This window comes from Euprymna scolopes, chromosome 45 (assembly GCF_053919585.1).
Source record: "Euprymna scolopes isolate OS-2025 chromosome 45, ASM5391958v1, whole genome shotgun sequence".
NCBI classification, from domain to species: domain Eukaryota; kingdom Metazoa; phylum Mollusca; class Cephalopoda; order Sepiida; family Sepiolidae; genus Euprymna; species Euprymna scolopes.
The window spans coordinates 23187326-23200777 of NC_136526.1; the positions used below are offsets into that span (position 1 = coordinate 23187326).

Below are 13452 nucleotides of genomic sequence, written 5' to 3' on the forward strand. Positions count from 1 at the left end.
CAGCTTCTCCTCCAAGTTAAAAAAAAAATAAATAAATACTTCCTTTTTTTCTTCTTTGTTTAGAAAAATCCCACGGGTATACAGATTTGTGTATGTGTGTGTATGTGTGTGTATGTGTGTGTATGCAAGAAGATAGTGTATACGTTGGGTGCAATGTAGTGTCTTTTTTGCGATAAAACAACTGGTGGTCACAAACAACTGGTGGTCACAACTACGACAGAAGAACATTTGATAGAAATTGACTCGCAAAGTAATATTAAACCCCTTTTTATTTAACGTTATTTCCTTTAGAGCAGAGCACTTTCCTGCCTGCTACTTATTCTGCTAAGGGAGGAGCTTTGCGAAAACGAGAGGATAATAAAAATGCACATCATTTGTTCGTTTCAAAGTATCCGTGTTTTTCTGCGGTTGAATGTTGCTTGGCTGCGGCATCTCCTTATTTAATATCTAAAGTTTTTAAATGAGTTTCTTTCAATTCTTTTTTGTTTGATTTCATAGTTTTCATTTTTTTTATTTATTGGTTTCATTTTTTTTATTTATTGGTTTCATTTTTTCATTTTCTTCATTGTGTGTATCGTAGGTGGTTTAAAACGCTAATGTAGAGTCGTCCCACTCAAGCTCTCTGCTGGTCTTTGCTGTGACGGTACCCTTTTCCATCACTTCTTCATCAGAGCTGTCATGACAACTATCATCATCATCATCGGTGTCACTGTCAGCAATGCGCAATGCTTGCATAGCACTATCAGATCCACCATACGGCTGAAAGAAATAAAAAAAATGAAAGAAATTTTTAAAAAATGAAAGAAATTAAAAAAATGAAAGAAATTAAATAGTAAAATTAAAAATTATGGCTTAATTTCATCCACGAATATGCTAAACTGAATTTAATTTTTTCTTTTAATGTATATTACATGCAGTAGTATTTAAGGATAGACTTTTTATCATCCAACAGTAACCCTTTCCCTCACAATTGAACTCTTGAAGGGCTTTTCTTTAGTCACTCTGGGGATTGAATGCTGGTGGTGGAATCTATTTGAAACTTGGTTTATCTTGATATGATTTAACATTTTTCATTGTAGTTCAATTATAATTTAATTGTAACTAGACAAATATTTGTTGTGAAAGTTTTTTCAGTTCAGTACCTGCCATAAAAATATCAATAGAGCAGAGAACGACTTGCAATATCTTTTCCATGAGAAAGAGGAAGTAGGGAGGAAGAAAAGTCCCTACCCACTAGATTTTGAAGTCGGTTTTGCACCCTGTTAAATAAGGAAAGGGTACTCTTAGCAGTACCTCAGAGATGTAGCAGTAGTGGTTTTTGTACAGTTAGTGTATTGCATCATGCTTTTTTTGTAGTTTTTTTGTTTTGTTTTGCAGTTTTAAAATTAAAAATGGCTTACTTGATCCATCGGATTGACAGTGATGTTGAGAGCAGAGTTGTCCCACTCCATTTCCTGCTTCTCATCCACAGCAACTACCTGGGTGCGTTTGTGTGCAGCACGAATTCTGATCACACCCAGAATAATCATGAAAAGCAGGAATCCTACACATATCACAATGATGGCGGCCATGCCCAAATCTACAGAAAGAGAACAAGACAGATAACAATTAGCACATCAAAATCACAAAATATTTGTCTCCATTATAAACGGTTACATTCCGATAACAATTATAAACGGTTACATTCCGATAACAATTATAAACGGTTACATTCCGATAACAATTATAAACGGTTACATTCCGATAACAATTATAAACGGTTACATTCCGATAACCATTATAAACGGTTACATTCCGATAACCATTATAAACGATTACATTCCGATAACCATTATAAACGGTTACATTCAAATAACCATTATAAACGGTTACATTCAAATAACCATTATAAACGGTTACATTCAAATAACCATTATAAACGGTTACATTCAAATAACCATTATAAACGGTTACATTCAAATAACCATTATAAACGGTTACATTCTAATAACCATTATAAACGGTTACATTCTAATAACCATTATAAACGGTTACATTCAAATAACCATTATAAACGGTTACATTCAAATAACCATTATAAACGGTTACATTCAAATAACCATTATAAACAGTTACATTCAAATAACCATTATAAACGGTTACATTCAAATAACCATTATAAACGGTTACATTCTAATAACCATTATAAACGGTTACATTCAAATAACAATTATAAACGGTTACATTCAAATAACCATTATAAACGGTTACATTCAAATAACCATTATAAACGGTTACATTCAAATAACCATTATAAACGGTTACATTCAAATAACCATTATAAACGGTTACATTCAAATAACCATTATAAACTGTTACATTCCAATAACCATTATAAACGGTTACATTCCAATAACCATTATAAACGGTTACATTCAAATAACCATTATAAACAGTTACATTCAAATAACCATTATAAACGGTTACATTCAAATAACCATTATAAACAGTTAGATTCAAATAACCATTATAAACGGTTACATTCAAATAACCATTATAAACGGTTACATTTCAATAACCATTATAAACGGTTAGATTCAAATAACCATTATAAACAGTTAGATTCAAATAACCATTATAAACGCTTAGATTTAAATAACCATTATAAACGGTTAGATTCCAATAACTATTATAAACGCTTAGATTCCAATAACCATTATAAACGGTTAGATCCCAATAACCATTATAAACGGTTAGATTCTAATAACCATGTTTTCATATAATTTCTTGATGACTATTTCAGTAAATCTTTTTTGCCACATAGTGAGTGTTTCAAATCTCTTGAAAACTGAGTGGACTGGAAATTGTGATTTGAAGCTATGTCGCAGCGACTGAATATCTCTGCAGCAAATAGAATAAAATTATTTTTTGATTTATTTATATTAACGTGAATTTACATACTAAGTGGGTTATTCAAATTTTGTTGTCTATTTTACCTATTGTAGAATTTTTTTTTTTTTTTCATATATTATGCTAACTAACTGGTACTCTGTCAAGAATCCAAGTCTCAAAGAAACTGAAACCAAACAAAATATATTTTGGAACATCGTCACACATTAGATCATTGTGTACAAGTTTGACATTTCAAGATGTATTATTGATGAAAAAAAAAAATTAAATTATAGAAAAATTATACAAAATATGAGTGTATATAAATTTATTTCTATAAAGAAAAAAATCAATAGGATAGAAGAGATGATAATATTCTTTATACCTAGGCAGTTCAAAGCCTAATGCTTCTCATCAGAAGAGACAGAAGCTAGGTTATAGCTAAAGGGAAATTTGACATCTAGCTTAAAGCATTAGGAAAGGAAATGTTAAAATACATGAAACAGGGGGGGTATAACAGAAAGAAGGAAGGGAAGGGATCTGGATGGTTTCTAATATAATGAAGGGGATATATTGAAGCTAGATGGGGGTCGTAAAAATATGAACATTAGAAAGCAGATAAGGATCTGGAAATATCCCTTGATCTGTTATGGGATAAAATTAAGGAAATCTAAAATTGGTAACTAAAATCGGGAACATTCAAAAATAATATCTCATAGAAGGTGGCAGGAATGGGAAATAAAAGAATGGGGCAATCAAGTAAGCAGAAATAAAGGGAAAAATGTGGGGAGGAGGTGAAGATAAGGAGAAAGGAACACAAAAAATCTTGCAAAAATAAATAAAATCAATAAAACAAAAACATTCAAAAAAAAAAATGTTCAGCATTTTATATCTTGATAAGTCTCCCTTTAAATAATCCTTCAACATTTCTTAATCCTCTCTCACATTATATATATATATATATTATATACACACACATACACACACACATATGTATTAGGATAGGTTGATTTTGATACATATGAAAATGGTCAGAGAAGCAAAAAGTAGATGAAAATGCTATAAAAAAATTAAAAAGGAAAGGGACGAAGAAAACGTTTATCTCATCTACATCAAAGAAACAGAAGGATATTTGCAACAGAGTAATTCAAATGGGCCTTATAGCCTTATCAAACTTCCAAGTCTCTCAGAGGGACATATCTTTTAATCTTAAGTGGTGATGCCTATGTATAAAAAAAAGAAAAAAAAAAGCCTTTTCAATGCTTAATTTCTTAGAGTTGAAGGCTATGAGCCTTATTACATGCAATATTAATGTAAAGTTGACAGCATGGAAAATCTTATATATATTTCTCTCCTTTCATTTTTCTTAACCTTTCCTTCTAGGGGATGAGACATCCAACCAGATGTCTGACATTTACCCCTATTTTAGTGAGTTCAACCAAGAGATCTTTTCAGGATTCTAGCCGTCCCTTTCAGTGCAATCGTTTGTATTTCACTTGCACTTGGTTCACCGGGTATGCTTGCTATGTACTTTTTAAAGTTCTTTTTCATAAGCCCAGTTGCTCCTATAATGACTGGTATAATTGAAACGTCTTTTAATTTCCAATTTCGTTTTATATCATACATAAGTCCTTGATACTTTGTTATCTTTTCCCTCTCAGCTCAAATAATAAATATATATATATAAATAGTATATTTATCTAAATAATAAATATATATATATATATATATACATAAATAGTATATTTATCTAAATAATATATATATATAAATAGTATATTTATCTAAATAATATATAAATATATATAAATAGTATATTTATCTAAATAATATATATATAAATAGTGTATTTATCTAAATAATAAATATATATATATAAATAGTGTATTTATCTAAATAATAAATATATATATATAAATAGTGTATTTATCTAAATAATAGATATATATATATAGTGTATTTATCTAAATAATAAATATATATATATAAAAAGTATATTTATCTAAATAATAAATATATATATAGTTTATTTATCTAAATAATATATATATATATAAATAATATTTATCTAAATAATATATATATATAAATAGTATATTTATTTAAATAATATATATATAAATAGTATATTTATTTAAATAATATATATATAAATATATATTTATCTAAATAATATATATATATAAATAGTATATTTATCTAAATAATAAAAACTTGTGTGTATTTACTTTCCTAGATCCAAGATTCACATTTAAATTCCAAAAGAATGACATGGAAAACACTAAGAATTGAATTCTACATCTTCTACTTTCTGCTGATGATGATGAAGCAGAATCCACAGGATACATTTCTGCAAGTTCTGTTGAGGGTCAAGAAGATCAAAGTGAAAACAAAACTGTATCTTTTTCAAACCTTTTTGATGAATTAGCTAATTAAACTGATTAATTGGTACACCCCTAATTATATATATATATATATGTATAGTAATATATAAATATATATATATATATACACACATATATATATATAAATATATATATATATATATATATATATGTATAGTAATATATATATATATATGTATAGTAATATATATATATATATATATTTATATATATATATCTTAGATAAACAACAAGAGAGGTCTTTATAAATGCCTATTAACTTATTTTCTATGTAGACAAATTAAGACATAATGTCAATTTTTAATGTGAGAAAAAAAAATAGAACAAAAGTCCAGTTGCTAAAAAGAGGAACCTGCTTCACTATAAACTCCCCCAAGCAAACACCCTTACTGAGGGTATCTTCTACCTTTAGATTGAGAGGACGTCTACTATATATGTTAAAACCAATTTCAATCCTTTTATGATTTTAAAGAGAAAAATAAAATAGTTTACTTAAATATATTCACTAACCTCCAAAAAGTAAAAAGTCCATTTTGAATGGGTTTTTGTTTTTTTGTTGTTTTTTTTTTTGTTGTTTTTTTTTTTAGATTCACTTCGTTGAAATGAAATGAGTTGCAAAGAAAAAGGCAAAAACACTGTCGGAGAATCAAATGAAATCAAAAAACTTATCTCCAAGTGACTTTGGACTTTGAACTTTGGAGATTACAAGCAAGAAAACAATAACACTTTAGCCTGTTCTGGCAGCCATCATTATCGATAACGATAAAAATAGGTAAAATATGCCAGAAAATCTATTTTCATAAACAATAGACAAAATCTCTAAATCAACAATTTTTATTTTGTTTTGCTAACAAAAAACTAAAATGAAACGCGTATTAAAATGTCACAGAAAAAAAAAGACACAGGACATTGTATAGGCCATTTCCATAACATTTTCAATGTGACAGTTAAGTCATAGCAACTAATAATAAATCCTATTTACTTGTTTTCATAACTTTCTGAATATCACAATTAAGTTATAAGAACCAATAATAAATAGTATTTAATTGCCTCCCCATGAGGGTAGAGTAAGACAAGGTCAGGTTTTAATGTGGAGAAAATCGAGCAACCAAAAAAGGTAAACAGGGATCTGCTCCGTTTCAATGACATACACCCAGTTTCAGATCATGATGCTTTTCATTAAAGGATGCTGACGATAAAAATTGTGCATGTATGTAGTCACAAAATCAAAAAAATCTACCCCAGCTAAATAAATACTTCAGTTTGAAATTTCAGATAGGTTTACCAACCAAGACATGAATAATAATTGGAAAAATTCAAATTATCATTCTTAATCCAAAAATTCTGAAACATAATGGCAAATTTATCTAAAGATGCAAAAATTGTTTGAATCCGTCATAGTTTATCCAATTTAGTAAACTCCTGCTGATTCAAAATGGCATTCATTTATTACTAGCAAAACCTGTGGAAATTCCACAGGGGACCGATTCATATGTAATATATTGATGTTAGCATTCTATAGATATTCAGCATAAATTGAGATGCTCTGATATTATTGTAACTATTTTGTTAAAACTGCAAAAGTATTTATCCAAGCTAGCAGGGATGCCCGGTGTAGCCAGGTCATAAAATACGCTTAAATATGATATTTTAATTCTTGCAGATTTAATGTATATTATTATAGAGTTAATGTTTTATCAATTTTTATAAATTACGATTTCAAAAATAAAAAATATATCTATATGACTTGAGTTTATCAGCTTGAATCAAAACCGAATCCCAAACTTATGAATATATATATATATATAAACTTTAGTTCCTTCAGCTAAAATTGAAATCGAAACCAAGACTTATGAAGAATTCTTGATAAAATTATTATAAAAAAAATAGATGACTTAAGTGCCATCAGCTATAATCGAAACCGAAACCAAAACTTATAAAGAATTCTTGGTAAAATTATTTATGACAAGGACTGGAAGTACATAACAATTAAATGACCCGGATGTAAGTGTGACACAGAAAATAAAACACGCTATCGTATTAATATATAGATATACAATTTGTCCATCAATGCAAGGAAATATAAACATTAAATCATTTCATCAAATGGATTCCAACTGTATCTCCCTCCAGCATAACATCTTCCAATCTTAGCCCTCAAGTGCCATCACACTTTAATTTTAGAAGAACCAGAAATGTGACTGCATATATGGAAGGAGAGGGAAGTAAAAAAGATTAAAAAAAAGAAATTCACTTACTAGGTCCGCCAATGACAGAGTGCATTTTTTGTTTATTTGGTCTTAGATTTTCCAACAGACGAGGTCCATTGTCTTGGTACTGTTTGTTCGGCAACTGCTGAGCGTGAGCATGCCTGTTAGCCTCAGGCTCTTCAGCATGAATGGCCATTATCTGAAGAAAAAAAAAATTCACATTTAACAAAACAAATATTAAAAAGTTTCAGGAAATTCATTCTTCTGTCTAACTTTTTATATTAAAAAAAAATATGATTGAATATGAAATAAATGATTTCAATAAAGAAAATTAGGCGTGAATCCTAAGGTTTAACTACTTTACTTGTAAGAAGTATCTTAAAAGGGAAACCTAAATTGAGATGCATGTTTCTATCCTTGTACTGAAGCATTATTGGCAAAAACATTTCAAAAACTAAAGCGTTTTTTTGTACAGTACATCAGTGCTTGTCAAGGGCCAAATATCACTCAAGGATAAGAGTTTCGTCAGGTGAATGGTGAATTTTGAAGATTGGAAATGATGGTTGAAATTGATTATTGATAAGAATAGTGCAACAAGAAAAAAGTCATGTTATAGTCAGATTAGAAGCAGCCCTACAATATTGTGTTCCACAGATGGGTAGTTATTGGAAAGAAACTCTGCCAAAGAAATTCCATTAAACCTCAAGTACACAGATGAAGAAACAGTTTGTTTTTATTATCAAATAGAGTAAGATGGTTTTTTGAACAAATTGCCAGATCACATTAAGATAACACCATATTTGATTTGATCTGTTTTACATAGTGTTATGCATTGGACACTTTTTTAGAAAATGACTTCCATAAAAACCTATTTCTGGCCGGATGTTTATTTATCCCTCTTTCTTTCAAATTCTTTATTACTTTCTTCGTGTTGTATTTGGCTTTTCTTGCTAATTGACTCTGCTACTACAACCACACCTAACTAAACCAAGGACAGGTGAAGTGCTCCTTTGCTTTGTTGTTAGCGATATATTGATTTCCTCGTTGGTTTCACAACAGGAAGGGCATCCGAGCTACAAAAATTTTCTCTAAATTAGCTTAGAATAAGATTGAAAAAAAAAATATGGTTGGATTCAGAAACAAGAAAGGGCATATTAATATTTCATCAAAACCAAAAGATGTTGATTTTTTGGTTTTGATGAAATATTTTTTTTAAAATCTGATCAGTAAATAATAAATGAAATTTTAAGTCTTATTTCAATATTTTTTTTTAAATCTGATCAGTAAATAATAAATGAAATTTTAAGTCTTATTTCAATTGAGGCAGCATGAATTTTCTTTTTAAATCTTATTTAAAACCAAATAATTTTTTTTTTACATTTTCACTTCAAACAAGGCACATTGCCACTTTGATGTAGGGGAGCTACTATCAAGAATATAAGTTGCAGGGGTACTATGTAGGAAGTTGAGCAGCAAGATGTTTGTTCACATTACACTTGAACTTCTGCATGTCATGGGGAAGCAGGAAACCGGAAGAGAATTTCAAAGTCCTGCCATTCTGAGGAAGAAGTTATTAGCGTAAAAGGCTTTCTTACATCTAGGGATCTCAACCGTGTAGGGATGGGACTTTGGTGCTTGTCGGGTTTATTTTCGTCAAGGGGGCACAAGTGCTTGTAGTTTGTCAGAGCATCCACCATTAAAATACTTGCAAAACAGGCAGAGGAATGCAACATTACGTCGATGGGACAGGGGCTGAAGTTTAGATAACAGTTCGGGACTTATTAGATTGGCGACTCTCTTTTGGACCCTGTCCAGGAGCGAGAGACTAGTAGCAAATGCACCAGCCGAAATGTGACAGCAATACTCCATACAAGGGCGAATGGTGGCTTTGTAGAGGTATAGGATACTTTCAGGCATAAGTAACTTTCTAGAACGATAGAGAGAGCCCACCTTCTTTGCAGCAGCCTTAGCAATGATCTCGATATATCTATTCCAACTCATGTTTCCTATGAATGTTAAGCTAAGGAGCTAGAGCGAAGTGGTCTCAGGTAAAATATCTCTCGCTATAGCTATTGGTGGTTGGTAAGATTTCATATAATTATTAAAGGAAACGAGCTTTGTCTTGACAGCGTTGAATATTACCATCCATTTATGACCCTATTCCACTATGGACTGAAGATCTTCCTCAAGGGTTTCGGCCATTACCTTAGATATGTGCTCATTAGTTTTCCCCACGTGCCTGCTATAGAGCGTGGTTTCATCGGCAAATATACCCATGTCAGAGACAATTTTATCAGATAAGTCATTTATGAATACCAGAAATAATAAAGGTCCAATCTGAGGTACACCCGCATTTATATAAAAATTTTTGGATGTACGCCCATCGAGGACAACCTGGATTCTTCTCTCATTTAAGAAGGGTCTAATTATGCTAAACCGTCGTCCAGTAATACCATAAGATTTTATTTTCATGAGAAAACCATCATGCCAAAAGCCTTAGATATATCTAGGGCTACTGCCCTCCCCTTTCCTGCCTTATCCTTTATTTTCATATTTAATTCTTTATGACCTGAATTATGATGTAGATGATTTAAAAAAATGTTAATTTTAGTTTAAAGGGTAATGATACTAGGATTGTCTTCAAATTGGAAAAATTATGAAGTCTAATAGTTAAATTAGCACTGAGAATTTTTGCATATCATAAACTTATCTTGATTATTATCCATAACGCTTGATAAAGAAATTGCGTTAATGACAACAAATGAAATCCTCCAGTCTCTGAGACAGATGGCGGCATACTGAATGTAAGCAATGGACATTTGCAATTTGGAGGAATCTGGCATCTATTCAGATACTGAACGAATACGTACAAGACATGTTTGAATCAATTCCCACTTTATTTATGCCGTCATATTCATTTATTTACGACTGCATGTTCGACCAGATTATAAAGGGTTAATAAGAATGTTAACATTTTATTCAAGAAAATATGCGATTCTTTAGATGATAATCCTGCATAATTATCTACTTAAGACAAAAAATTATTTCAGTTAGTTAGAATTACCTCCCCTTGTTCTTAAAAATGGATGTTCGATTCATTGTATTTGAAAGTTATGAAAAATTTTTAATCTTAAACAAAAAAAATAAATAAATTGTATTATTTGAACTATTCTCATTTTGATTGCTACATTAACATTCTGTCCGATGTCAACTCCAACCTTCTCCAGGTGCACAGGAACTCAAAGAATTTTAAACTGAATTCTTTATTGAACATACAATGATAGATTGTTCTTGTTACTTCAGTCATGACTGGGCAGAAATGTTAATTTTATGTTATTCTTAGTTTATCACTTGTAGTAAGGACTGAACCTTCAACCTCCACAAGACTGTCATTTAGAACTGATTATTAATTAGCACCTTTAAGCATTATGCCATGTGTCTGCAAGAATATCAAAAAACTAACACATCCTAGCCAGTTATGGCTGACAGAATGAGAACAATCTAAGTATATTAAATAGAATAATGGAAAATCGAAATAAAGAAGGTAACACTTTATTTGCTGAGTTCAGCATTCAATTTTTTTAAAAAATTTTTTTACATAGGCATCACCACTTATCAATGGCTAAGAGGCCACTCGAGGATAAGGGTTAAAGAGTGTACAGTAGAAATTGGACAATATAGTAATCGTTAGTAATGGAGATTCGGTAAATTTTTTAACTTATATGGAACGGCTCATCAGAAACTTGTTTACATTAGACTTGAAGACAACTATATTGTAGTCATCTGGAAAGCAGAAAAACGGAAGACAATTTCATAGGTGTGCAGTTCTAAGAAAGAAGCTTTGTTCATGAAATCTACACTTGGGTTTAGGCACAGATAAAGAGTGGGGGAAATTAGTGATAGTGTTTTCTGCTAGACGGGTGTTTCTTGTGAAAGTTTGGCAAGGGGGGACCATAGAATGGAGCTCAGTCGAGCAGGATGAAAATAACTATAAAGCAGAGACAAACTCGCAACATTTCTGTGAGAAAGAGGTTACAGGGAAGAGAAAAGGACATCACCCACAAGGCTACGAAGTCTATTTTGAACTCAAGGCAGGATAAGTCCTTTCTAGCAGCTCCTGCCCAGATGTGGCAACAGTAGTCCATCCTTGGACGTACCTGGCTCTTATATAGATAGAGAATTGCATCAGCAGTGAGATATCTACTGGATCAATAGAAGGATCCCACCATTTTTCCAGCGGCCTTGGCAACGGATTTAATGTACGTATTCCATTTAAGATCAGGAGTAATGGTCAAGCTCAGAAGCTTGTCAAAACACGAGGCCTCCCCAAAACGCGAGCCATTCATTTCAATTGATGCCAGATGGGGATCAGAGCATTGATGATGTAATGATAAAAGCTTGGTTTTAGATGCATTAAAAGTAACAAGCCACCTTTTTCCCCATTGTACCACTTGCTCAAGAGATAGTTGTTTTAATTCTGTTTTTTATTCAGAATTTGAGTTAGGAATGAACAGATACACAAACACCTGAATTATCTGCATATTTGTGTGATGTTATTCATATCTCCAGAACAACAATTCGAGCAGGAAATTCTAATTTTTGATATTCCAATTTATCAAGATTAGCAACACATGGGCATGGAATTTAAACTCTTGGAACATGTATGCTGTTAATGGTTGAGTATTATTTCGGCAGTATTGCACGTGAGAAATAAAGGACAAAAATAAACATACCTGCACGTGAGAAATAAAAGACATAAACAAAAAAACATACAAAACTATAAAGACAGAAGCATATACATAGATGAAACATACCAGACATGGCTTTTGAGCGAAGATCACAGTGTAGTATCTGTTCTGATGCTACACTTCGCTTTTTCTGTCCTTGGTCAGAGGAGAAATCCTTCATGACTGAGGCATTTTTAATTTTTGTTCCCATCCAGAGTGCCCCTTTTTTAGGAGCTGGATTTTCCCCACATTAAAAACCAACCTTGTGTCTAACTCTGCCCTCGTGGGGAGGCAAGTAAATAGGAACAAATGAGAAGGGTTTAGTTTATTGCTAATCGTCTGAGATGCCCCTAACAAGGAATGCAGACAAGGCTGCCCAGGCATTTTTGTAGGCCAGAATGCGCTTATCCTAGTTTGCTTGTCAAACAACACTTGATCTTCCATGGAGAGGAGATACATCATATATGTATCATCCAAGTCTTGACAGTTTGCTTCGTTATGCATTTGTCATTATTACGAACAAGCAACCTTCATGGGAATAATCATGATCAACACAAACATGTGAGGCGACTCATTTTAAATCTTTTCCAAGGTTATCACTTACCTTAATTTTTTGTGGCTTGCTTTGGAAACGTCCATTTTGGGATGAACAGACCACCACAAACGATCGGCTACCCAACTTTCGGCCATCCTTATGGCTGTAACGTACTCTTCTCATCACGGTGATGTAGTCGCGCACCTTGTCAACATCTGGAAAACAAATTATCAAATTATACCAACAACAATTAAAATCAAATCAAATTATACCAACAACAATTAGGGAAAATAAAAATCAAAACAAAAATATTTATTTTGTTAAAATAATGATTTAAATGCATAACAACTAATCGTTTCGTATTAATGAACATTGCAGCGGAACAATGCCATTCTATTGGTCACTTCATGGTACAGCTAAGATGCATGGCAAGAAGTCGATTGAGAAATGTTTCATTTTTAGAGATTTTTTTAAAGAAATCAAGTCAACAAAATATAGAAATATATGGAATGACATTTTGAATCAAGCATGAGGATAAGATAAATTAAAATGCGGATCATCTTTTTTTTTACGAGACATCTTAATTCACTTTTTGTTTTGTTCATCATTCATTGTTTTAGCAAACAGCTTTTGTTGAACTCATCAGCAACTATGATCCTTTCTTATAGTACCAGAAGAATAATTAACCATATTTTAGCAACATGCAT

At 31.4% G+C, this 13452-nt stretch overlaps 1 protein-coding gene across 1 annotated transcript in view; it reads right to left on the minus strand.

Annotated features, from left to right (window-relative positions):
• Positions 1-251: 251 nt before the first annotated feature.
• Positions 252-13452, minus strand: part of LOC145269287 (calsyntenin-1-like) — a 160031-nt gene continuing 146830 nt past the window's right edge. Inside the window, exons 13-16 of the mRNA XM_080124969.1 lie at positions 12815-12960; positions 7532-7682; positions 1401-1579; positions 252-759 (exon numbers count right to left, since the gene is read on the minus strand). Of these exons, the coding sequence (XP_079981095.1) occupies positions 586-759; positions 1401-1579; positions 7532-7682; positions 12815-12960 (650 nt within the window). The 3' untranslated portion in view covers positions 252-585. The remainder of the gene's footprint in view (positions 760-1400; positions 1580-7531; positions 7683-12814; positions 12961-13452) is intronic.